Genomic DNA, 26,365 nt, shown 5'->3' on the forward strand with positions numbered 1-26,365 from the left:
GCAATATTCGGTGTTCTCACTAGTCATATTGTGGTATATTAGAGGATAACGAGGAAAAAAGGAGACGGCTTTTGATTTATTGCTACCACTCTGCTAACAATTACTCTAGTCCTGAGCTCCAAGCAGCCCTTCGAGAGCACAGTTTAAACAAGCCATATATCTTTGCAGGGCAGAGCGTGGCACATCATTACAGTGAGAGGGAGAGGCTGAATCATCAAGGTGACGTTGTGAATCATGGCACGGTTCAATCCATGGCAACCCAAAGAGGAGAAAAACATTGATTCTGGAGAAAATACACAATGGAAGGGTGCTACTAAAAAAAGTGCTGACTGCTGAGGTTACTGAGGTCTGGTGATATGAAATTCCAAAGCTGCAAATTATTATTATTATTTTTTTCAATTTTGAATATGAATTATAGCCATTCAACATTACAGTGTGATTGAAAGCTATCAGTTTCTTTACATTTATTAGGCTTCAAAAAAATATAAATTTTAATTTAAGTGAACTTAAATAATCCTCACATAAACACATAATAAATGTTTACCTGTGCCCTGTGAAATATACAGAAATTGAATATAATTTATGTAGTGCAGACTATTTATGTAGTCGCGACAGCGCGTTCTCTTTTGACTTTTCAAGCTTGGATGGTTTAAAAGCATTTGCATGAATAAGAGCGTTTGATCATATAATGTAACACTAGCCAAAGGATGACAGAAAAAAACGGATGCAGCATTAATTGCGTTAAATATTTTTAACGCGTTAAACCGGATTTTTAAAAAAGCGCATGCGTTAACGTTGACGGCAATAAAATAAATGCATACATACATAAATATAAACAGAAATGTAAAAAACTAGAATATTTTTATTTAATTTTCTTTTTTATGTAGAATTGTATTTTTCCACCTTTAAACATTTTCTGCATTTATTTCCACACTTGTATATGTATTTATGGCTATATTTATTTATTTCTACATTTCTTTGTCTGTATGGTAATGATGAGGCGTGTTTCACCTCAGACATAGCAATCAAGCTCAGATGTGGCAAGGGCAAAGCTTTGCGGCCACAGTGACTCCTTGTGGAGTGACCAAACGAAATGCAGGTGTGCGGACATGCCTTTGCAAGTCACACAGAAATTGACAATATGGCTTATTTCACTTATACAACCCCAAATCAGAAAAAGTTGGGACAGTATGGAAAACGCAAATAAAAAAAAAGGAAGTGATTTCTAAATTTACTTTGACTTGTATTTCATTGCAGACAATATGAACACAAAATATTTCATGTTTTGTCTGGTCAACTTCAAGTCATTTGTAAATATGCATCCTTTCCTGTCATTCAGACCTGCAACACATTTAAAAACAAGTTGGGACAGTAAAGCATTTACCACTTTGTAATGTTGCCATTCATTTTCACAACACTTAAAAGACGTTTAGGGACTGAAGTCACCAAGTGATGAAGTGTTTCAGGTGTAATTTTGTCCCATTCTTCCTGCAAACAAGTCTTAAGGTGGGCAACAGTACGGGGTCTTCGTTGTCACACATTCTCTATTGGAGACAGGTCGGGACTCGACTGCAGGCAGGCCAGTCAAGTACCCGTACCCTCTTCCTCCGCAGCCAGGACTTTGTAATATGTGCAGAATGTGGTTTTGCATTGTCTTGTTGAAATATGCATGGACGTCCCTGGAAAAGATGTCTTCTTGAAGGCAGCATATTATGCTCCAAAATCTCTATGTACTTTTCAGCATTAATGGTACCTTCACAGAAGTGCAAGTTACCTTTGCCAAGGGCACTGACACAACCCCATACCATGACAGACCCTGGCTTTTGGACTTGTTGCTGGTAACAGTCTGGATGATCCTTTTCTTCTTTGGTCCGGAGCACACGGCGTCCATTCCTCCCAAAAAATACCTCAAATACTGATTCTTCTGACCAAAGTACACGTTTCCACTGTGTGATGGTCGATCCCAGATGCCTCCGAGCCCAGAGAAGTCGACGGCGCTTCTGGACACTGTTAACATAGGGCTTCCTTTTGGCACAGTACAGATTTACAGTTTTGATATCACCTGTTTCAAATCACATCATTATTTAACCATTTTACCTCATTACTAGCCCTAAATTGCTCCTGTCCCAACTTTTTTTTAAATGTGTTGCAGGTCTGAATGACAGGAAAGGATGCATATTTACAAATGACATGAAGTTGACCAGACAAAACATGAAATATTTTGTGTTCATATTGTCTGCAATGAAATACAAGTCAAAGTAAATTTAGAAATCACTTCTTTTTTTTTTTTTTGCGTTTTCCATACTGTCCCAACTTTTTCTGATTTGGGGTTGTATATTAAGTCATTTAATACACTTTTGTTCCTTTTCGGTACTAATATGTCCACTTTAGGTACTATTATATTATATTATATTACCTATATATACCCTTTAGGCATAAAAGTGTACCTTTTGAAAAGGTACCACCCCAGTGACAGCTTTCTGTGGAAGGCGTAGGACCATAAATTGTTCGTCCAATCATTGAATTCGGTCTGAATGCAATGACATGTCCTACCTGTCTGTCAACGTATGCATTTCCATACCTCCGCGTACCCTGCTCACGCAGACATCACACGACATCAGTGCATTTCATGCTATGCAGAATTGCAGAGTTATACAGGCGTCGGTCACTGATCACCGCAACCTAAACAGCAGCCACATTTTACAGTTCCTCCTGAACCAAAACAACAAGCTTAGGCTGTGTTCACGCCATAACTGTAATTTGGAAGAGATGGAAACCTGTGACATTATACTTGGAGTGGTTTGTGATTTAAATGTATGTTTCGATGGCAACGATATTAATGCCGAAATGAATCTACAGCAGTCAGGTGGTACAGGTCAGTGCTCTTTAAGTTGTTTATGTTCATAATAATTGTAATGTCGCGTGCTTTGAGACATGAGGTAGTTTAACATCATCTCTAGTACGCTTTTGTTTGCTCCCTGCTGTACGCGTTCATGTGTTTTGAAGGAGGCGTGGCTTTGGAGATGCTCTGAAGGGAGGGTGGGATCGTATGCTTTCAAAGCAAGCTCGCTACTGCTAGTCTCTCTGAATATTACCCTACCTTTAATATTGTCAATCCAGAGCTAATTTCCACACAGCTGACGTGTTGAACTATTGTAGCTTATCCATGTTGTGGGCACGAAATAGACGCTGAACGCAGTCAAAATATGCCATATGCGGAGAAGCGTTAATTCAACGTCTGTTTTGGTCACTGGTAGGCTAACTGACATTTCTGTACATAATTGATAATAACAAATGTACCCTGAGCATCAAATCAGCATATTAGAATGATTTCTGAAGGATCATGTGAAACTGAACTTAAGACTGGATAAATAAAACACGTTTTAGAATTTATTAAATACAACAACAACAACAATTTTTTTTTTAAATGTAATAATGTTTGACAATATTACTTTTGTAATGTATTTTTTTAATCAAATAAATGCAACCTTGGTGAGCGTAAGAGACTCCAAAATTTTGAAATGTACTTCCAGGTATTTTTATTAGTATGTCTAATCTGCAAATGTTAGTCACATCAAATCTTTGAAAAGACATTCATAGTTTTGTCTGAGATGCTAAACTAGCAAGTTAACTAGATAACCACAAGCAGATCAGAAATTATCACTTATAGATGACTAGAAATTCAAATAACACTGTCTAAACACATATTACTTTATTTTTCAGTATGTTTTATACTGATTTAACTGATTTTTTTACACTGATCTGATCTATTTAACATAAACATGCTCCTAATTGAGACCAACTAAAGCTGGAGCTTTAAATGTCAATCAGTCTTTTTTTTTTATTGAGAAATGAAAATGTCCTTGATCTTTTGACATATAAAGGTCTTTCTACTTTACACATATCCTGTAAGTTTCAGAACTCAAAACTTCCTTGTTAGTCCAAAAACGGCTTTAATTAAAACCAAGCTCAGATCCAAGCTTACAGATTTTGTCACATTATTACGTCATAGTGCGACTGCGACGAAAGACCGCCTCTGCAGAATCAGATCGCCTACTTCTACATCATTGCCTCTTTAGCCCCGCCCACTGATTCGCACATATCATGTATAAGTATATATAAGAGACTTCAAAGTTGTGGAAAAAAACAGTCTTTGACTTTATTATGATCCTAACATTAAGAAAGCATGGATTAACTTTATTTTAAACTAAGTTCCAGTCAGATTGGGTCAGTAAAACACTGTTCATTTGTTTGCTTAATTTTACTGAGAATACAAAGTTCAACGCAGGCTTTTTCAGAGAGACTGAAAATAAAAGATGAATCAGTGTTGACTATATTGGGTCCGACAGCAATGTCACAACACACAAGTGTGAGTAACAATGTTTTTACCATGTGCCACAATTGCTTTGTCTGTTACAGGTTGTTTGATATATACTAGGTATTTATACTGTAGCACCACAGTCAAACCAACCCTCTAGAATTAGAGAAATTCCGTGATTGATGAATAGCCTATAAGAACGACAGTGTGATAAACAATGACACATTCATTCATAATTCCGTTTACACAAAACACCGTAGGTCTTTGCTTATTATAACTGTGGTAGCTCCAAGTACTTAAACTTTAATAGCCACAACCAAGACTTGTAAAGCATATGTAATATGCATAAATGTTTCACATGGTTGCCAAATGTTTCAACTATGTAACGAAATATTTTTCAACACCAGAATTTTTCAAGATGTAATGGCGGGCCCGTTGAAAAATATTTTAATATGCAAAACTGTTACCCAATCATAGCAATGGGGGTTTACTTCCAAGTCTTGAATGCGGCATGCCCATCAAAACGGAGTGTATCAAAGAGAGGGTCAGGACAGAAAACAGCTTATTACTTCTAAATTAGAATGTTTTTTGATGTAAAAATCTTGATAACATTATAAGTTGACCTTGAAAAATTAAGTTCATGACACCTTTAAGTAAGTAGGTTCTGGCCAGAAAAAAAAACTGCTTCCTTCCTCACAAAAGACTTCCATTCAAATGGACATATTTTCAAAATCGATTAGTAAGTGGGCTTTCTGAATGACTAGTTGGTTAGAAATCCCTGTATAATTAGGCTGGTTTATGTCCAGCAGACACCATCAGATGTGGATAAGTGGATGCTAAGTGCAGACTTCAAATAGGTTAACTGACAGATTTTGAACAAATAAGTAAGAAAATAATAACTATAACATGTTATTAACTATTATTAAATATAACCATAGTCCTCACAAAAAAACAAAACAACCTAAAGACCATGCATAATAATAAGAGTTCTGCTCACACTAGGCGATTTGAAATTCGACAGTAATTGTCTTGAAATGAACTGTTGAGCCGGTGGAAAAAAACACTGCTTTGATGGCTCTAGAGGTGGTGGTTTAATGGGTATGTACTATTTAGTCACGCAACTTCTCATAGAGGGTTAACTGGCTGTCAGCATGCTAAAAGCCTTTATGAGAGGTTGCATGTCGAAATTCAACCCCCATAGAGAACCACCACAAAAAAAAAACACATCTCAATTTACTCTTGTTGTATATTCATTTAAAATGAAAGTGTGTCATGAGGCATGTCACCACTGATCGAACTGTACACATCTTCTGCCCCCCACCATAGACATAGATCACTTTATATACAGCCCCACACAGAACCAATATATCCACACAGAAAGTTCTGAATTACACACATCCTTTCCCATTTTCATCATATAATCAACAAGGGACTAATATAAATCTGTTTGAAGAAAGTGGATAACAGGATGCCAGGCGAAATGTCTGCATGGTTAGTCAGATTTTTGATCTGATTTCAATGAGAGGAAAATTTATGCATGGGTAGAAAGGACCATATCAGAAGTGATTTAAATCAGTGCCAGGGGTGGGTAGAAGGCACTGACTTAATTAGGCTCTGTGGTTTATCAAGCTCAAGGGTTTCTCCTCGTCACATACTTACTGAAGCGGACTAAAATTGGGCCATTGCAACAGTTGTTGTCTGGATTAGAGATTAAATACAAATCAAGAGGAGTTGGTTTTGTCATACTACTTGTGGTTTAAACAACCATGATCTTGTATTGTCGCCACTTTAAAATTACACTACCTGCTCTTCTCTAAAACCCCAAAACCAGCAGAGAGCGTGTTTTTTGTGGGCATGAGATATTTATTCTATCCTAAGTCTACTGCTGGAAAATCATAATGTTCACATTCCCACTATCTAATCTACTAGCAATCTCTATTTTCTACACTCACATATCCACGTTACCCTCGATTTCCGGTTTTATTTTGTAGAAACCATGGAAACACCACACACTTTAATATAGTGTGTGTTTTATTAGACAGGTGAGCGACTGTTCGGATACATTCATCGACAGAACACTAATCATTGTTATAGCTCAACACAGTTAGTCTTATTGTTTAAATCTCGTTTTCTTGATTTACCGCGAGTACCATGTTTTCTAGGGGTGTAATGATTCGTTTTAACAACGATTCGATTCGTATCACGATTTGAGGTTGTCGATACGATTCAAGGACGATATTGGTTAACTTAGAACGATACGATCCGAAACGATTCAGTGACTTGAAATCGATTCAGTAACTTTTTAGCCAAAAATTGTGTGACTGAAATAAATATCTGGATACTGGTCAGTGCAGGTGAAGTTCCCTAGATTCCTGTTGTTTCTTGTAAGGGAATCAGGTATCAATTAATTATGGATATAAACAAACAAGTAAACAAAAATTTATGGAAAATGCATTCACATTTTTATTTGAATAAAGTGCAACCAACAGTTTAGGTTGAATTAACAGGAAGTTAACCTTTTCTGCTCTCAATTTCAATATTCAATACATTTTCAATAAAAGCACAGTAAGTGCAACCAACATTTCAACAGTAGGTTAACCTGCTACTTCTGCTTTTGTTTTCCAACATAAAAATATTACAATATTAATATCAAAAATAAAGTGCAACTAACTTCTCTTCAGGTTTAATTAATAGTAGGTTTACCTGCTACTTTTGATGTTGTTTTTCAACATTAAAATAATACAAATACAATATTATTATCAAAAATAAAGTGCAACCAACATTTCTTCAGGTTGAATAAACTGGCTGAACCTGCTACTACTCTCAGTTTAATAAACAAACAATATTTAACAAAAGATAAAATGTAACCAACTACTCTTCACTGACTCTACATATATTTTTTTTCAAAAATATCAACTGATCAACATGATCTGACCGCAGAACACTTCTCTGTGCGTTCACTATGTCGCCAGCAGTACTAAAAACTCGCTCTGCACAGGTAACATTTAGCAAGGGTTGAAAGTACAGGTAACGTTAGCTCTTTCTCCTGGTGGCTTGATAATTTCTCGCTCGTTGGCTTCTCCTCTGCCATCCGCCATGCTATGTTTTCTTTTCTTTTCTTAGCGCTGCTGCTTGCGCGTGGCGATGATGTAACAGATAGGCAGACTGAATCGAGTAACGTTTAACGCCTTTATCATTAAAAGTGCTAAGAAAAACATCCATATAAAGTCTGACGTGCTTAAATCAAATGCTTTACTTCCTATTATCGATACAATCGATTGATTACCTTTTAAAACGATGTTAGATCGATATATGTCGTCCGGAAGACCAACTTGCCGAGCACAGAACGATGTAGTTAGATCATAGGAATATAAATCGATACATTGATGTAGCAGATGAATCGTTACACCCCTAATGTTTTCCCATGCCTAATATCGATCTAGCTTACTGCAGTGTGCAACAAGTGTCTCATAGTAGCCGCTGAGTGAACGCACAGAGTAGCATTATAACAACTTTCAACACACTCAAATGTATCTAATGTGATAAAACGGTGCTGCGTTACCACACATACGCATGACCGGAAGAAGCAGAAGCGGTTGTCTGCGGCATAATAAAAGCTCTGCGAAATCAAAGCATCATCAAGCTACGCCTTTGTTTTGAATAAGCGACCTCTAGCAGCGAAAAATTACATATTGTGGATTTAATTTATATCGTTATTGGTATAGATAAGGCCCTGATATACTCACAGTGAAGTTCTTTTTTGTTCTTCGCTTAGGAGTAAAAAGAAGTTGGAAATACATGTGCAGTTATTTATTGTTTGTTAGTGAACATCTCGAAACCGCCCACAACTGCAGAGAGCGGAGTTTAGAGGAATATGTAAATATGTGCCGAGCGCTTTCCCCTCCATAACAAACTAAAAACAACAAAAATCAGAAAACAGCAAGAATTTCTTACAATAAAGCATAAGAACCTGATCATAACAATGTGGATACTCTAGTAAAATCACGTCACTTTATGTTTATTTATATAGCACTTTATATAATAGATTGCTTAAAAGCAAGCAGCTTTACTGTATTAAATTTTTTTTTTTAAACTGTGCAAGTGTCTCATTTAATCTGAATTACAACTTTATTTTAAAGCGGCTCTCCAGTATGTGTTTATGTTTTCACTCGCGGACGTCCGACCTCAACAGAACAGAACAGAAGAAATGAACCAGAGAAGATTTCCACATCAAAGAAGGCAGAGCCTCAGTGCACACCTAGTACGTTATCACCACGGACCAATGGTAGAACGAAGGTGTTTCTTTTCCAGTTTGCTTTGGCAAGCTGTTTTGAACTCTGAAAAACGAACTCCAAATGAACTTAGTTTTGGCCTGATTTTGTTCGAAATGACGTCACATCAATTAGTTCTTTCATTCCGCTTGAAGTATATCAGGGCCTTTATAATTAGTTATAATCTGAATCCGAGGTGCTGTTCCTTCCCAGTGGACTGTAAGGCTGAAAGAACCTCAGATACTTTGATATCCTGAGATATCAGACAATACAGGCATCTGTCTCCACTCCAAAGCCCAGAGTGAAGATGTGGGAAAGCTTCTTTCCCTCCTGTCCTTCCTTCCTTCACATTTGTTCTTTCTCCCCCACCTCCTTTCCTTTGCCCATTATTCTCTCACTCAGTTCACTAAGAATGATTATATTTCAAATATAATGTTATGTCAATTCAAGTGAATTAACAGTCATGTTGGGGATCATTTAAAATGTCTCAGTGCAACTGATATAATGGCTCTTGTACAGAGAAATAGGCCAAAAGGTAATATAAGTTAAAGAGTTTATTCTATACACTCAGCATTATGTATCTTTCAGATGTCATGTATGGATCTTTTAATTTTTATTTCTGAGACTTTGGTGTTTTTTATTGTATTTTATTCTTTTCTATTGGTATTCCTTCATAGTACTAGCCATAACCTCTTGAGTTTTTACTAAGGCAACTGTAGGGGGCTAAATGGAAGTACTATTAAATAATGGCAAGTATGGGAGGCCTATTAAATAGTATTAGTCATAACCTTTGGCCAATGATCAGACTGCCGAGGTTGTGACCGTGAAAAAAATGTGAACGGCCGGTGTGAGACTCTGGAATCCAAATAAACAAGTACAATCTAAAAAAAGACCTAAATACAATCAAATATCTAGATAATTATATAAATAATCCATTGACATGCTAACCTAAATTCAAGGACATTATAAAATGGAGTAAATAAAAGTAATACAGGTTTAATTTAAATTTTAATTACTTTGTGCACCGAAAAGACTAAAACTGAAACTTAAAGTTAATATAAAGTTAAATATTAAAAAAAATAGAAATTACAAAAGCACATGAAAGCACTAAAACTAAATTTAAATGAAAGCTGAAAATATAAAAATAAAAGCTAATTCAAAATATGAATAAATAATACTACATATCAGTATATAAATACCAACCCCCCCCCCCCCCCCCATTTTTTTTTACCAACAATTCTAAAAACTACAAATTCATAAATTACATTGCATCAAGAATTAAGAATTTAAAAAAAGAACAACAACAAAACATTCCCAGAAACCAGAAGAGAATGGCTGCATGTGGGCATTGTTAAGAATGTCAAATAAAAAGCACAAGACACATGTGGGACTCATAAAATCTTTTTTCTTGCTTCACAAGGTCATACGAGAACATAATAAATTCTACACACTGTGGCACATCAGGGCTGCCGGGAGCCTCTTTCGCCATTGGAACAACTGTCAGTGAACCAATTACTATTCAATGGCCAATGGCAGAGAAAGAATTAACTTTCCGTCCTGTCCCATATACATCCTAGTTTAAGGAATAGTTGTCACAAAGCTCATTGGAGGAGGCAGTTTGTCCCTGATCTGGGGAACGAGTCTAATGATAATCCCTCATTATGGCTGTGTCAACTTCCTGCAGGGAAGGAACCATGTAAGCCCGGGAAAGTGATGTTCCTATACCATTTTCAATGCTTCCAAGTGCGTCAAAAACACTCTTCAGCAGGATTTTGTGAGATCATCAGAAAGGACAGTTCAGCACAGATGGCGAAGCCTAGAACTGCCAATCCAAGCACGCCGAGACTGCAAGCAGCAGCAAGTAGCTTGAGTGACATTTGCCAGCTGGCTTTCGATATCCTTCAGCTAAACTAACACTGACAGGACTGAACCTGTTTGAAGAGGTAAAAATGAGTCACCAGTCGTTTCACATGGCCAAGGCTGCCTGAAATTACAGGGCCGAGCTTAATTGGAGTTGGGTTTAATGTGTGCGCTCGCCAAGAGCAATTCAATCAAGGAAATCTTCAGGAACATCCTTGATTGTACCCGTCTTTCATTTTTTTCCATACGCAGGCTAAGGATGGTTCACGCTCTCGGTTCTCGTGATATATGGGAGAGTATTCCAGCACACACCAGTGACCTGTTGAGTCTCATTTGCCCTCTGTTCCCCGAGCCATTGAGATTCAGAGTCCAGCGCCTCTCCTCGAGCTGCATGACCAATGTGGCCGGTTATTGAGAAAAAGGTTGACAGCAAAGGTCATGCAAGACTGAAAAGCTGAAGATGAAAACTGCACCTTGGTATATCTTTTATGAGTTGTTGGATGTGTTGTAAATCACATGACTTGCAGGTTGTGGATTCTTCTCCATAATTTAAGCCAAACTGTAATCCCTGACCTGTATCCAAGAGCAAGGATAAGTGTACAGCCCAACAACAGAATTTGCATGCAAACCACTGTCCTGTACAAACATGGTGTCATGTGCAACGGATAGGCCTATGTGACCTTGCTAGTAATTAAATGAAAATGTATGTAGTCTTTAGGGTCTCCCAAGAGTTTTGGGTCTTTAAAGGGATAGTTTATAAAAAATAAATACAATTCTTTCCTTTGCGGAACACAAAAGATGACATTCTGAAGAATACCACAATACAATAAGAACTGGGGTACAAATTTAGACCATTGGTCCTCACTGACTTCCACTGTATGGAAGGAAAAAAAGCATTTTCAAAATGTCTAATTCTTAATTATCTAATTTCTAATATTAGGGAGAAAACTTCCATTCACTCTCAGAAAAAAAGGTACAAAAGCCGTCACTGGGGCGGTACCTTTTCAAAATGTATACTTTTGTTCCAATACGCACCCTTTAGGTACAAAAGATTGTAAAATAATCTGATTTCACAAAGCACTTTAACTGTAACTAGGATATCTTTATAATAAAAGCCTCCTAACACCTTGCAAGAAGCTGTACAAGACTGCAACTTCTCTTTTAGCCCGACTTCTCATGTTCTTGTACAACATATTAACTTACTTTGCAACAGTGCTATTGTGATGACATGCCAAATATCTCATTCTGCTATAATGCCATCATCAATCATTTATCAGGGAAAGTCATTAGCTGCAGTTGGAACCTCAACAAGCCCAGATGCAACTTTCTGTTGCAGGCACTTCAAATCAAATTCAGACTTAAAAACAACTATGTGGTGCTTAATGTCACAGTTTTTTTAAACAAACGAAAAATGAATACAATAATAGTAACAAATTAACATATTATTGTATTAATTAACAAATGTGACAATTTTTTGTAAAAAAAAAATACTAGGGATGTCCTTTAACATGTTTAACACTTTAAAATGAAAATTACCTCAAGATTTACTTAAATTTCTTCTTTCTGATGAATACCAAAGGGTTATATTAAAAATAATTAGTAAATTAGTAAATCATGGGGTAATTTTCATTGTAAAGTGAACTAATCCTTTAATTTAGTAGAATTAATTATATTATATTATATTATATTATATTATATTATATATTACACTGTGTGCAGAATTATTAGGCACGTTGATTTTCTGATCATATTTTTTTTCCAGGCACATTTGACCAATTCCAAACCACAGTAATCCTAATAACTACTATTAATTTAGTATTTAAGTGATATATAATTGTTCATGAAGGCTGGAAATGAAAAACACCTTATATTCAGGTGTGCAGAATTATTAGGCATGTTTTCTTTTACGGATAAATTGAGCCCAAAAAAAGATTTAACTCAGACTGAAAAGTCAAAAATTATTAAAATGATTTCATTTTTAGTCCATCTCTGCAAAACGGACTTCAGGATGGACTAAAATGAACTCCCAAAATGTACTGCCAGATTCTGGAAGATGAATTCTTTACTTAATTTAAGTCTCTGAGATCCTGACACCTTGCACTTCTGGAGACTCCAGGTAGGTTGCAGCTTTGGAAAATGGTGGCGCTGGAGACTAAAGGGTTCCTGATGGTTTCACCCTTAATTCTTCATTCTTTTGCAGTTAACAGGTGTCTTTTCTTCACCACCTGTTTTTGTCAGATCCTGCTGACCCAACGAGCATTTCACTGTCCAATGGTCATGCCTTAACTGCAATGTCTAGTATTGCATTAGTATTGCATCCTTCTCATGGGCTTTTAATAATTTTTGACTTTTCAGTCTGAGTTAAATTATCTGTAATTTATCTGTAAAAGAAAACATGCCTAATAATTCTGCACACCTGAATATAAGGTGTTTTTCATTCCCAGCCTTCATGAACAATTATATAATCACTTATACATTATTAAAAAAATATAATTAATAGTAGTTATTAGGATTACTGTGGTTTGGAATTGGTCAAATGTGCCTGGACAAAAAAAATATGATCAGAAAATGAACGTGCCTAATAATTCTGCACACAGTGTAATATATAATATAATATAATATAATATAATATAATATAATATAATATAATATAATATAATATAATATAATATAATATAATAAATATAATATAATATAATTAATTCTACTAAATTAAAGGATTAGTTCACTTTACAATGAAAATTACCCCATGATTTACTAATTTACTAATAATTCTGCACACAGTGTATAGGTGGAAAAATGAAATTATGTATTTAAGCCTTTCTCCTGACTGAGAACATTCAGCACAGAATGAGATTACAGAGCCGGTTACATACATAACACACTCTTGTTTTCAAAAACAGCTGTTATGTCTGCAAAAGAATGAAACAACAGGATTAAGTGGTTTTTAGCTTGACAAATAGCCCAAAAAACATATTTTTTTTAAATACTCAGCACTTTGGTGCAAGATGCTACAGAATAAATGCTCATCGTCAACATCATGATAGGCCGCTATGGAAATAAAACACAATATATTGACCTTTAAAACTCTTTTTTTTAATGTTATTCTTATTTTTAATGCTACGTTCTTTCCTTTGCGAAACATAAAAGACAGCATTCTGAAGAAGAACTGGGGTACAAATTTAGAACATTGGTCCCCACTGACCTCCACTGCATGGAAGAAAAAAATGGAAATTTCCATGAAATGGAAATAAAACAAGATATCCTGACCTCTAAAACTGATTTTTAATGTTATTCTTATTTTTAATGTTAATCTTATTAATGCTTTGAATGTCATTTAATTATTTCTTAGCAAATATTGATATACACAAATTAAATAAAAATTACAACATCATGTTGATTTGACCATATTCGATTCGATATAGTCAGTTGACAGCCCTACAAAACGCACAAAAAGAAATGGCAGAGAAAGAGAAACTTCAATGCCAGCAAAAGCAACATTCATTTGGATTCTTGATTGCAACCAGTCAATCCTCTCACCCCATGTGCTGTCTTTGAAGAGCATTGATTTAACAGTAGGAGGGCCTGAACAATTGGCCATCGTGTCATCCTGCTGTGCAAATCAAAAGAGGCATCTCGACTATTTCATGTCAATTTCTATTCCTCTCCTTGCGTCTGAAAGGACCTAGGGATCAATTCATTAAAATGTCCACCATGGTATTGATAAAAAAAAGTGCTTTTCCTTTACACTCAATCAACCATGTGAACCTTCAACCATAGTGAGGGTAACTGTACTATTTCACTTTTTAATTCCATCACTTGAAAAGAAAAAGAAAAAAAAGGAAATATCAACAAAGCAAAGGAAAATTGCTAAAAACCCAAGATGTACAAGCACATCTGAACCCTGGCCAGCATCTAAACACAAGCAAATGAAATCTTCCCATCCATGAGTTCTAATGTACTCACTTCCTCTTTCACCTTCTCTCTGTTCTTCGTTCCCTCTCCCGACCCAGCATGTCAGTGGTATTTCTGCTTAAAACTCAACAAAAGCTACACCGGAAAATGAATGCATTAACCGTGAAACCTATCAGGGGAAAGCAGAAACGGCTGACGCAATAAAAGAGAAGAACGTTACTTGCGGCGAGGATCATGCTCTCAGCTTTTCAGCTGTGAAGGCCCCTGTCAAAGTCCCTTAGAGTTAGACAAACTTTGAGTAATGCTTATTGCAAGACAACGACACAGCCTAGCAAACTGAAGATGGGTCTGGTACCAAATAAGAAACAAGTATTGATTAAAATGCAGAGATTAAATTAACTTCGGGATGCACCTCTTGACCACTATAAGAATAACTGATAATAAACAGCATCAGCATGGCAGATAACCGATACATTGACTTTTTGCTTTCTGCAGTTTGCAACCCTTTCAACTCCAGAATATGGACATTCCAATGTGATTTGACCAATGCATAACTAATGCTTTTTAATTTACTGACATCTTGGTGGTATGTTTCATAATTTGCTTCTGACTGTTCCAGTAGAGAAAAGAGCTACAGTAGCAACACCAAGTTCATTTACTGATAAAATACATAACTTGAATGCAATGTAAGTCGCTTTGAATAACCAATGCATAAATGTAAATGTGATTTATGAAATATGTATATAATTAAAATTGAAATCTGTAAAAACATCATAGGGAATTAAAAGTCATGCACAATAGGGCTGCACAATATATATTTAAAAAAAAATCAATATTGTGATATGGCTAAGTGTCATTGTCAGCAAATTGCACAGGCTGCAGTAAATATGAATCAAGTAAATCATTTGCACATGTAGTTTATGATATAGTGCCTTCACTCTGAAACCACATTTAAAAACTTTCTTACACTACAATCATAATATTTTATAGTCATATTGAATTTAGTCTCAGCCTCAGACGTCACGCCCACGGACCGTTGGCTTAACATCTGATGTATATGAAACTCCTGGGGCCCGTTTCAGTAAGGAGGTTCAACCAACTCTGAGTTTAAACCTGAACTCTGAGTTGACCTACTCTGAGATGGGAAACTCTGAGTTTTGGGTTTCAGAACAGCTGAATTGAGGTAGTTCAATCAACTCTGAGTAGACTGACTCTGAGTTAAGCTCATGCACTCCAACTATGAAAAGCCACGATCAATGGAGCTCCGAAATTACGATTCACCATGGCAACAGCACCCAACAAAAATATGTTTGCATACTTCCGGGTCAATATGTAAGTTTAATTCTTAATTATTTTAATTAAGTTTAATTTTCATGGTATCCAAAAGGCAAAAAAAGAATGTGGCAGCAGCTAAAAATGAAAAATAAAAACATAATTCAATCAGGCAAAGCTTTAAGCATAAAGTGTTCATGGGTGTTGGTTTAATGACTTTACAAACATTTGACATATTAATTAAATATCATTCAGTGTCCAATGTGCAGCAGCTTTTCCCACATAGACCCTTTCCACAGTGATGATGTGTTTTAATAGTCATCAATATCGTAAATCCTGCAACGTTTTTTGTATTTCTTTTTTTTTTAAATGTATGCACATTTATAACACTAATACTTTGTATTATATTACTTTTGCATCAAATTACAAAAAACAAGTTACCGCTGCTGTGAGAGTGTTTCTTATACAGTGTCTATGGGAGTGAAGGTGAAAATTAACATCTTTCTCTCTTTCCACTTCCGTTATGAAACTCACTCTATTTTTTCCCTCTTTTTGAAAGTTGTTTAATCACTATTGTGGAGTTTTCTTTTGCTATTTGAGCAAATGGGGACACAAAAAATATATTTTTAATTTATTCTTTCATTCACCGCTATAAAAGTTAACCCTATGACGACTTCCGCTCTGAGAAACCCAGAAATGTGAAAAGGGTCTATGCTCTTTTCACATAATGAAATGTTCTCTGATCCCACTTGTTACATTTATTAATTAGGGTAATGACATTAAACATTTTACTTCTACTCAGGCCAGCCAAACACCAGCACCACTGACAGATGAAGAGGAGATGGAGGAAGAATATTAACATCCAACAGGAAAAAGAATAAAGTATTTGTAGGAAATAAAGATGACCATAAAAATTGTAAATAAATGTATTTAACAGCTGTGGTGGTGGTTATGCCATATATCTTGTACTACCATCTGGCAGCATCCTTCCATTCCATACAGTAATCCGTTTTCAGAAAGTGTGATGATGGGAATATGAGTGTCATCAATGCATCCAACCACTGGAAATCCTAAAGGAAATTCTAGTTATCAGGTTACTTCTAGAGGTTTATCAAGTGAACGTCAGGATCCTTCCTCTATAAAAGGACATGCCATTTTTGTCAGTTTGACAGTGTCCCCATGATGAAAATATAAGCAATGAATGAATGTACCTCCACTGCAAAGAATGCTTTTCTCACTATGTATTTTTGTCAAGTGGCAGATCATTTAATTTGTTTTAAAGGGGTGGTAAAACACATTCTTTTGAAGGCTTGACTGTGTTTGTGGGGTGCATTGTAACATGTGTTCATGCTTCGTTTAAAAAAAAATTGCCTTATTTTTCATATATTTGACCTTTATTCTACACTGCTCTGTCCCTCCTTGTAAAACGGTCTGATGCTTTCCGGGTTGTATGAAGCCAGTCCCTCAAAAATACGCAGTGGGCTCAGATTGGTTATCTGGCCCAGTGTGTTGTGATTTGCTAACCGCAGTGCACGTCGGAAACGTCACGCCCCTTACCGGAGGCTGTTCAGTATTATGCTGCCTCCACGTGCTATCGGAAATTTGATAATTCCGATTTCTGAAGTCGTGATTACGAGCTCATAGCATTCAAATTTCAAAATGTGAGGGCGTTCATGTGCAATGTTTACCTAGGAAACTCGTATTTACGATAATTCCGAGAGCACGTGAAAGCAGCATTAGAAACAACGCCGTCAATAAAACCACACCAATCTGAGCCCGAATCAGACCCAGAACATTTGAATGAAGATGATCGAGCAGAACCTGTTCAGTCCTCAAGAGTAAAGACTGCGGATCTATAGTGATCGCTACTGAATGGCACTTTAACTTTTGTATTTTTAGAACGATTATAGCCAAATATCTGTCGCAAGAACTAACCCAAAACGAACACTAAGCACAGGCTTTAACTAGTAAGTTAGCCAAATCACACACAGAACCATGTTTAGCATGCCTGTAGATAAACAATACATAAAAACTCTAATCAAAGAATCATTTACACTAATGCCAGGTTCGCTGTTGAGATTTTAACGTTAGTGTTTGTAACGTTAGGTGTTCGTCGGATAACGTTAAGTATGAATGAGCTTTTAACAGACTGGTTTGCAGAACAGCGTTGTCATCTGTTTACTTCCTTGCTACAACCTATTACAGGAAAACACATCGATGAAAAATAAATCAGACTTACAGGTTGTGGCCCGTGAACAGCTTCTGTTTGTAAATCCAGCTTTCAGGACAAGCCGTTGTGCATATCCTGTATTGAACTCGCGAAGTTTGTGGAAGTTTGTGTTGTCTTCCGTGAAATGTGCAGCGCGCGCGTCATGCATCCACGCACCGGCAGTGTTTTTTTCACGCAGCTGACGTTGTGCAAATCTGGCATTGAAATCGCGAAGACGGTGGATGTTTTCCTCTGTTAGATGTGCTGCAGGAAGCCCCGCGCGCGCCTGATTCCCCGCTGACTCAAACACACGTGCATATAACATGCTGTATGTTAAACGCTCTGCAACGCACCCCCGTCCCAAGGACTGCTGAACAGAGCAAGTGCCCCAGACCTGCAATCCGGATGAAAATAACAGCGTTTCCTCGGCATCGCGGCAACAACACTCCAGCCTAACTATACCACAACAGCGCCGCGATACAAAATGGCCTCACCCCCCCCTTATTTAATATTCTCGGAGGAGGGGTTTATGTAAATATTGAGCCTTGTGATGTCACCAACCCTGGAGGAATGTCTGTAGTCGCCTACTGGCCGTTTGCTGTAGTTCTTAGAAACTGATTTCTTTAAAAGCAGATATCTCCCTTTGCTCTAAACTTTGAACGTTGAAACTTTGCAGATGTTGTTTATGCTCAAGCAGCAACATTACACGTTAGTTAAAGTTAGAATAGTGAAATCGTGGTTTACCACCCCTTTAAGTAAACTTCGCTTACTTTAGATTTAGATTACATTTATAATTTGTTGATATTTGTACTTGAAATACGACCAAAATACTCAGTAAAAAAAAGCATTTGTGCAGTTTGAATGAATGAATAAAGTATTTAAACAGAGCTGGCGCTTTAAAAAAGGGGAGGAGACTGAAAGAAACTCTGGGTTTACCAAAGAAAACCTGCTCCTGACCAGGTTAGGTTCACAGAGTACTCTCAGTATAAGTTACCTCTCTTTTAGAAACAGGCTTGACTTACCCTGCTTTCTCGGGTTTGACATATACCTCCCATTCAGAAACAGAAAACCCAGAGTTTCCCTTATTTCAGGGTTAACATACTCAGAGTTTTCACTTAACCTCCTTTCTGAAACGGGCTCCTGAAGTGTTTTCAGAAAAGTGTGCCAAAGTCGTATCTTATTGGTTGAAATCTACAGGATGTCCACAAGACGAGTGTGTTGCGTTCTTTAACGGTCTGCCTAGAAACAAATGCCGTGACGCCAAACTTCCTTGTGGAAGAAGAACGCCGTCGTGTTTACAACCGTGACAATGAGCATTTACCAGGATCAACGACCTCATAAGTATGTGAAGTTTGCGGCTCCATTGCTGCAGTAAATTTGAACAACGTTCTTGAATGAATCATTTATAGATGCACGCTGGTCTGTTATTGCAGGGACATCGACTTTACATTTTCACGCCCCTAAACATGACACGGAACAAAACAAACTGTGATTGGTTGCGTTACATGTCAGTCAAATGTCCTCTTGGGTGGTCCTCGACCAATGAAAGCTGCGATGGAGTCCAGACCTTCTGCCTTCAGTCTGAAGGTCTGGCTCCGCGAGACTATATTGAATTGGTCAAAAACAGCATAATTGTGGCCTTTAAAAATATTTAAGTGGAAAGCGATTTTTTTTTTTAAAACGAAGAAAAAAAAAAGTATTGTTTCAGTTGGTTCTTGTTCTTGTTGGTTCATTTTAGAATGAATTCTTTTCAAATTGAGTTATTCAATTGATCTGGTGAAACTTCTTGTATTTTTTCATTTCGCAGAAAAACACAATATTGCACTGTCCGTTTTTTTCATTATTGTGCAGCGCAAAATGCAATTATTTATGAGAAAACACTACTTTTATTTTGAAATGCCACTTCAAAATAAAGCTCATAAAGAACATTAAAAAAATTATAATCAGGCATGCTTTGGAAAGCTGATCCATATAGAACTCACAAATATATATATTGCTGAAGCTTGCATTTATGGTGCTGAAGACACAAAACTTGTGCAAAGGGTGATAGGTCTTGAGCCATACATGAGAAACGCACACACAAAATAACAGTAGATATTACAGACCTACAATTTAAAAATCAAATTGCTGGCATATTCTTTTACACAAGAGTAAACATGCTTCAACCCTTACCTTTCCAGGACTCTCCACAGCATCTCCTTTTGCAGTGATAAGGGGCACTGGAATTAAATCAAACAGAAAACATCAGGCCACAACAATGAGGGGTCCATCATCAATCCATTTCACATGTTGACAAAACTGCGACACACAGTCAATGGCCTAAAAGCCCATGACTTTCTAACGTTAATGTTAAGAGCTGCTCCTTTAAGATCTAGAAGAGGGAGTTAAAAGCCAGCTGATTAGAAGAGAATCTTTTCCCCTTTAATCTGTACCAGCCGTTAGGGACTTCTGTCTGCACCACATGTATTTTGCTAAGTTTTTCATTAGAGCAGGAGAAGCTTTTCTCAAATTACATTTCCATTGATCCCAAGAAGAGAGTCGCTTTGAGAGTAGCCTCAAAATCGATATCGAGCGTCAAAACGGCAGTTGCAGAGATGACTTTTCGTGCCAGTGAAATCATTGCGAGTAAGCTTCGGCTTCTGAGAATACGACAGGTTTCTGGCCATTAAGCTGTCCTTGGAACAGTTCATAATTGCTCCTTTTACTTATCCGCTCCTCAGGTGACATTATCAGAGCAGAGCCATGAAGGTGTGCATTAAAACTCCAGATTAACTCATATGAAGGTTAAAAGGCATTTGCTTCTCGCTATTTCACAAGTCCACTTGCAACCTGTGAAATATTTTATATAACTCTTTAATGAGGCTGATGTTTACACCTCTGGGCCAATAGTTGGTTTGAATTTTATATTGCTTCTTTATCCCTGGCCCTGCATGCTTGTAACTAAATTATTTATGGAGTCCAGTTCTCTGTAGATGTCCAAAAAAACAGTTGAGAAGCCTGCAGAAAAATTCAAGTATTATGAACTAGCTAGGTTCTGAGTATTTCACAAACATACAAATGGTGGCAAAATCCAAAAGTAACAGGCGAAAATAAGTTCCGTTTCTTGGCTTAGTGTTATGCTGAATAAATTAAATATGCATAAATGAATGGCTCTAGAAATATCTGCTGGCTGCTTAAAGGGGTCATGAATTGTGAAATCAACTTTCCCTTGAGCTTTTGATATATAAAAGGTCATGGTAATATAATAATTATATTCTGTAAGTTTCAGAGCTGAAAACTTCCTTGTTAGTCAAAGAAAAGCTTTTATAGACACCAGGCCCAGCAAACGATCAATCTCAGAATGTGCCACACCTTGACGTCATCGTGTGGTGACGCACCGCCTCAAAAGAAAAATAACAAGGCCTGATTCTGTAGCCTCGCCCACCATCTCGTGCCACTAACATGAAGAGCAGCATAGAGCTAAACCGAATTTCTAAGCAGTAAACATACCACATAAGCTTCATTCGGATTCCAATATTATGAATGCTTGGATGAACTTTCTTTTTAAAGGTGTCATGAACTGGCTTTTTCATTTTTTTATTCTGTTGTGTGAGGTCAACTTATTCCGTTCGCATGGGTTTTATATTAAAAAACATCATAATGAATAAGTAATAGGCTATTTTCTGACCTGGTTTTGAGGCTCTCTGAAAAACGTTCAGTTTTGATGGGCGTGCCGCACTGAAGACAACGGCTAGGATTGGATAAGATTTGCATATTTAATGAGCTTCTGCTCCCCTGTCAGTGACAGCGTGTGGCAAACGGCAACTGGTATGAATCGCCCAGCCCACAGCCAGGGCTCGCAAAATGTCTTTATCAAACAAACACAATGATTCATCTCTCATCCACCTGCGATTGATTGGAATTATATTTTTTTTTTATGTTACTTGGCCCGTCCGATCTATGAATATAACCGCGAACCGTACACACACACACACGCCCTTCAAATATCGAGTCAAGAGAGTGAACAACGTTCACTAATGTTCAATAATGAACCACACCACAAATAAAGTATTTTCCAGCCTGTGACAGCATGCTAAGGCAGGGCTCGACATTAACGCTTCTCCGCTTGTCCGGGACAAGTGGATTTTTTGAAGGGGCAAGTGAAAAACAATTTTACTTGCCCGACGGACAAGTATCCTGAGTAAAACGTCAAAACAAAAAATAACTAGGGAATCACCAAAGTGCAAGAATGATTCTGCATTCAGTTAGTGTAAGTGGCGATCGATAGTGGATAATAAAAAACGAACTGATGTTAACAAGGTTGTGCTGTTGAGGCTCGCGCAGCCTCTCGAGGAGAAAATCGAAAACAAATGAGCGCCGCTCACACACAGAAACTCAGTTAACATACACAGTTAAAATTGTGCAGTTTTTATATTTATAACATATGATACAGTTAAGCAACATTACACTAACAAGAGTGTTGTTTTCCTGAATACCATCACGACTGAAAATGACACTGATTTCATACGCCAGTTCCATAAACAATTATTTAACATTAAGTCACTTACATTTTAGAAGGAATATGGACTGTTTTTGTTCTATTTCAGCAGCCAAAATAGTTCCAAACAAATTTAGCGACCGCCAAATTCTTGAATGAATCAGCCGTTTCACTGAATCGACTCAATGACTCGCTCATTAAGACGGTCACATGCTGCCACCTACTGGTGGTTTAGTTTCATCTTTCCAACATTTCTTATTTATTCAAAAATATTTAAAATAATCTCATAACATTATTTAATGCAATTGTAATTTTTCAGTGTAAATGATTTAATTTGATTGTAACACCCTATAGTGTCTTATTCTAATTTAATGTAGATCAAATTTAAGAATATAAAAGGAAAGCTGAAGCATATCCTATATTTAATACGATTATGGAAAAATGCCCTTTATAAAAAGGTACAAATATGACAAATAGGCTATGCATATTTAAATATGTCAAAGCTGATTAAACACTGGTGAGAATATTACTTCAGAATAGATTATATTTACAAAAAAAACCCGGACAAGCAAATTTTTTACTTGGACAAGTGAATGACAGATTTACTTGTCCAAAGGACAAGCGTGTGAACAGGCTTAATGTCGAGCCCTGTAAGGTATGTTCTGTTAGACACGTACACATAATCCATAGATATCAAACGATCTGTAACAATGCAATACTATCACATATAAAACACATTTTTTACTCACATTAGTGTGTTGCTTCATTCGTTCATGTATTCTCATCCTGTCTGCAAATCCAGTCTCTTGTTTACAAACGACTTTGTGGTTAAATGAACATACGTGCAATGTCTTCCCCACGTGAGCTGGATATTCATTAAAGATAAAGTTCATCCATGCATTCATAATATTGGAATCCGAATGAAGCGTATGTGGTATGTTTATTGCTTAGAAATTCGATGCGGTTTAGCTCTATGTAGGCCTATGTCATGTTAGTGGCACGAGTCGGTGGGCAGGGCTACAGAATCAGGCGTTGTTCTTCTTCTGTTGAGGCGGTGCTTCCCTACGCTCTCATGTCATAGCCGGGCACATTCTGAGATCGATCGCTTGCTGGGCCTGGTGTCAATAAAAGCTTTTCTTTGATTAACAAGGAAGTTTTCAGCTCTGAAACTTACAGGATATTCTTATATTACCACCTCAGACAACAGTATAAAAAAATAAAAAGCCAGTTCATGACCCCTTTAAACAAAAACATCTTTACATTTATTAATGTAGACAGCGATGACAAATAACATCTAACACTTGTTAAAAAGATCATGACTGGTAAACTTAGCCGTAGAGAAAAGAGGAAAGAAATCTAGACAACATTAAAAGTTAACTTTGAAATTAGGAAATATTGAGCAATATCACACAAATGAGGGGAACCAAAAGGTCATGTGTAAATGTAACCTGATTATGTGAGCTCATTAGACCTAAACAGCACGAGTGGCTCTGTGGATCTAATTAATACTGTTGCTGGAAAAAATATATAAATAAAAATGTATATATGTGCGTATTTGTCTTTTTATTTTTAATGTCATGCTGTTTGCCCACACAGCTTGGCAGGGTTCAGGGAATAATCCAACATGCTCACTAGCTTTTCTCCTTTTCATGGATCATTGGAAAGGACAAATTTATGTAGTTTGTTTGTTTGGATGCTTAATATGAATGAAAAGAGCTTAAAAAATAAGTCCCTGTGCATCTTTTTTTATAACAAAATATGTCGTTAAATGCTACTCTCTCTATCTTGTATATTATAATATTAGCAATTTTATGTATGTTTCAATTGCTATATCATGTAATACTGAATACTGGAGTAATGGCTACTGAAAATTCAGCTTTGCCATCACATAAATAAATTGCATTTTAAAATGTTAAAAAAAAATGTATTAAAGTATTTTAGAATTGCAATATTTTATTGCATTTTTGATCAAATAAATGCATCCATGGTGAGCATAAGGGACTTCAATTAAGATCTTGCAGACCCCAAACCTTTGAACCTTTGGTAGTGTAGGGTACAACGGAGATAAAGGCCCCTATCATACACCCGGCAGGCCGGCACAATGCGACGCTAGTGTTTTTTGATAGTTTCATGCAGTTATCATTTTCACGTCTAGCGCCACATTGTTTAAATAGCAAATGTACTCGTGCCCATCTATCACCCATGGGGTGTACACTCTGCTTATTTCACACACAGAGACGTGCAGCAGCACACAAACATTTTTAAATATAAAAAAATAAAAGGATTCCTCTCTGGAGAAGCATTAAAGGGTTGGTTCTCCCAAAAATGAAAATAATGTAATTTATTACTCACCCTCATGCCGCTCCACACCCCGTAAGACCTCCGTTCATCTTCGGAACACAAATGAAGATATTTTTGTTGAAATCCGAAGGCAACAGTGAGGCATGCTTAGGCATCAACGTAATTGACCCTCTCAAGATCCATTAATGTACTAAAAACATATTTAAATCAGTCCATGTGAGTACAGTGGTATAGTATTAATATTATAAAGTGACGAGAATATTTTTTGTGTGCCAAAAAAACTAAATAACGACTTATATAGTGATAACTGATTTCAAAACACTGCTTCGGAAAGAAACGATCCCGATTTGGATTGCGTGTCAGACCGCCAAACTGCTGAAATCACATCACTTTGGCGCTCCGAACCACTGAATCAACTCGTTGATTCGTTTCCGCTCCGAAGCTTCATGAAGCAGTGTTTTTAAATCGGTTATTACTATACAAGTCGTTATTTAGTTTTTTTGGCGCACAAAAAATATTCTCGTCGCTTTATAATATTAATACTGAACCACTGTACTCACATGAACTGATTTAAATATGTTTTTAGTACATTAATGGTTCTTGACAGGGTAAATTACATTGATGCCTACGCAGGCCTCACTGAGCCATCAGATTTCAACAAAAATATCTTCAACTGTGTTCCGAAGATGAACGGAGGTCTTACGGGTGTGGAACAGCATGAGGGTGAGTAATAAATAACATTATTTTTAGGGCTGTAATCTCTCAGTCGATTAGTCGATTTTTTGCCGCGTTCATTTCATCAGTTTTGCCGCGCCGCGTTCATTTCATCAGGTGGAAAGCACTAATTGCTAATGGGGGTGTTTTCAGAGCACCCCTGTTTCACAGGTAACAGTCTGTCTTCAGAACACCCCCATTGTTTTCACTTCTTTTGGATTAGCCCAAACCACTGGAGAAGAGAGACAGATTGAAGAAGGCTAGTTTTCTGTATATTATTTATTTAATTGAGAGAGCGTTTTTTCTGCTCTTAATCTGGCTTGTTTAATAAATATTCCTTTTTTATTAAAGTGGACATGCCTTTTGTGATTAAGAGTAAAAGCTTTAAGTTAATAGTCTATTTGTGTCTCAGCCGCAAAGTAAATAGTAGGGGTGGAAATCACCAGGGGCCCCAAGATACGATATTATCGCGATTTTTGATATGCTGAGTATTGCAATAACATATTAACATGGGCACTATGAATTAGGGATGCACCGAATATTCGCCCACCGAAAATTTTCGGCCGAAAATGCCCCAAAAGTGCATTTTCGGTTTTCGGCCGAAAGACTTTTATCACCGAAACAACATGGCCGAAATGTTGTGATGACGCAAACAGAAACCGCGACCTGCACGTGCTTGTCTGAAGCAACATGTCTGCGGTGTGGACGTATTTCAGTATATCTGAGAAACACCCACGTCTGCTCCACGCACAGGCACTGACAGCGAGAGCTCATGTTGAGAAGAGCTCATGATGAGAAGAGGACCAGACTTCACTGTGAAACCGAACGCAATCTTTAACATGTGGGCATGTTTTAAGCGCGGAACACACTTCAATCTGGCGGCAGCGCGCGCGCGTGAACGCGATCATCTGTGAGCGCGATCGATCATCTATTCCTTAAGAATAAACATGAATGAACATCTAAGGTGTGTTGAGGATACATTACAACTTACTGTCACGTATCATATGTGGTGTAATCGCTCAGTCAGT

General features: G+C 37.0%; 1 protein-coding gene across 1 annotated transcript in view; it reads right to left on the reverse strand.

Annotated features, from left to right (window-relative positions):
- Window positions 1-26,365, reverse strand: part of b3glcta (beta 3-glucosyltransferase a) — a 127,142-nt gene that overhangs the window by 77,068 nt on the left and 23,709 nt on the right. The window contains exon 2 of the mRNA XM_079823194.1: window positions 20,018-20,064. Within this exon, the coding sequence (XP_079679320.1) occupies window positions 20,018-20,064 (47 nt within the window). The remainder of the gene's footprint in view (window positions 1-20,017; window positions 20,065-26,365) is intronic.

Source organism: Gobio gobio (assembly GCF_949357685.1).
Source record: "Gobio gobio genome assembly, chromosome: 8".
In the NCBI taxonomy this organism is placed as follows: domain Eukaryota; kingdom Metazoa; phylum Chordata; class Actinopteri; order Cypriniformes; family Gobionidae; genus Gobio; species Gobio gobio.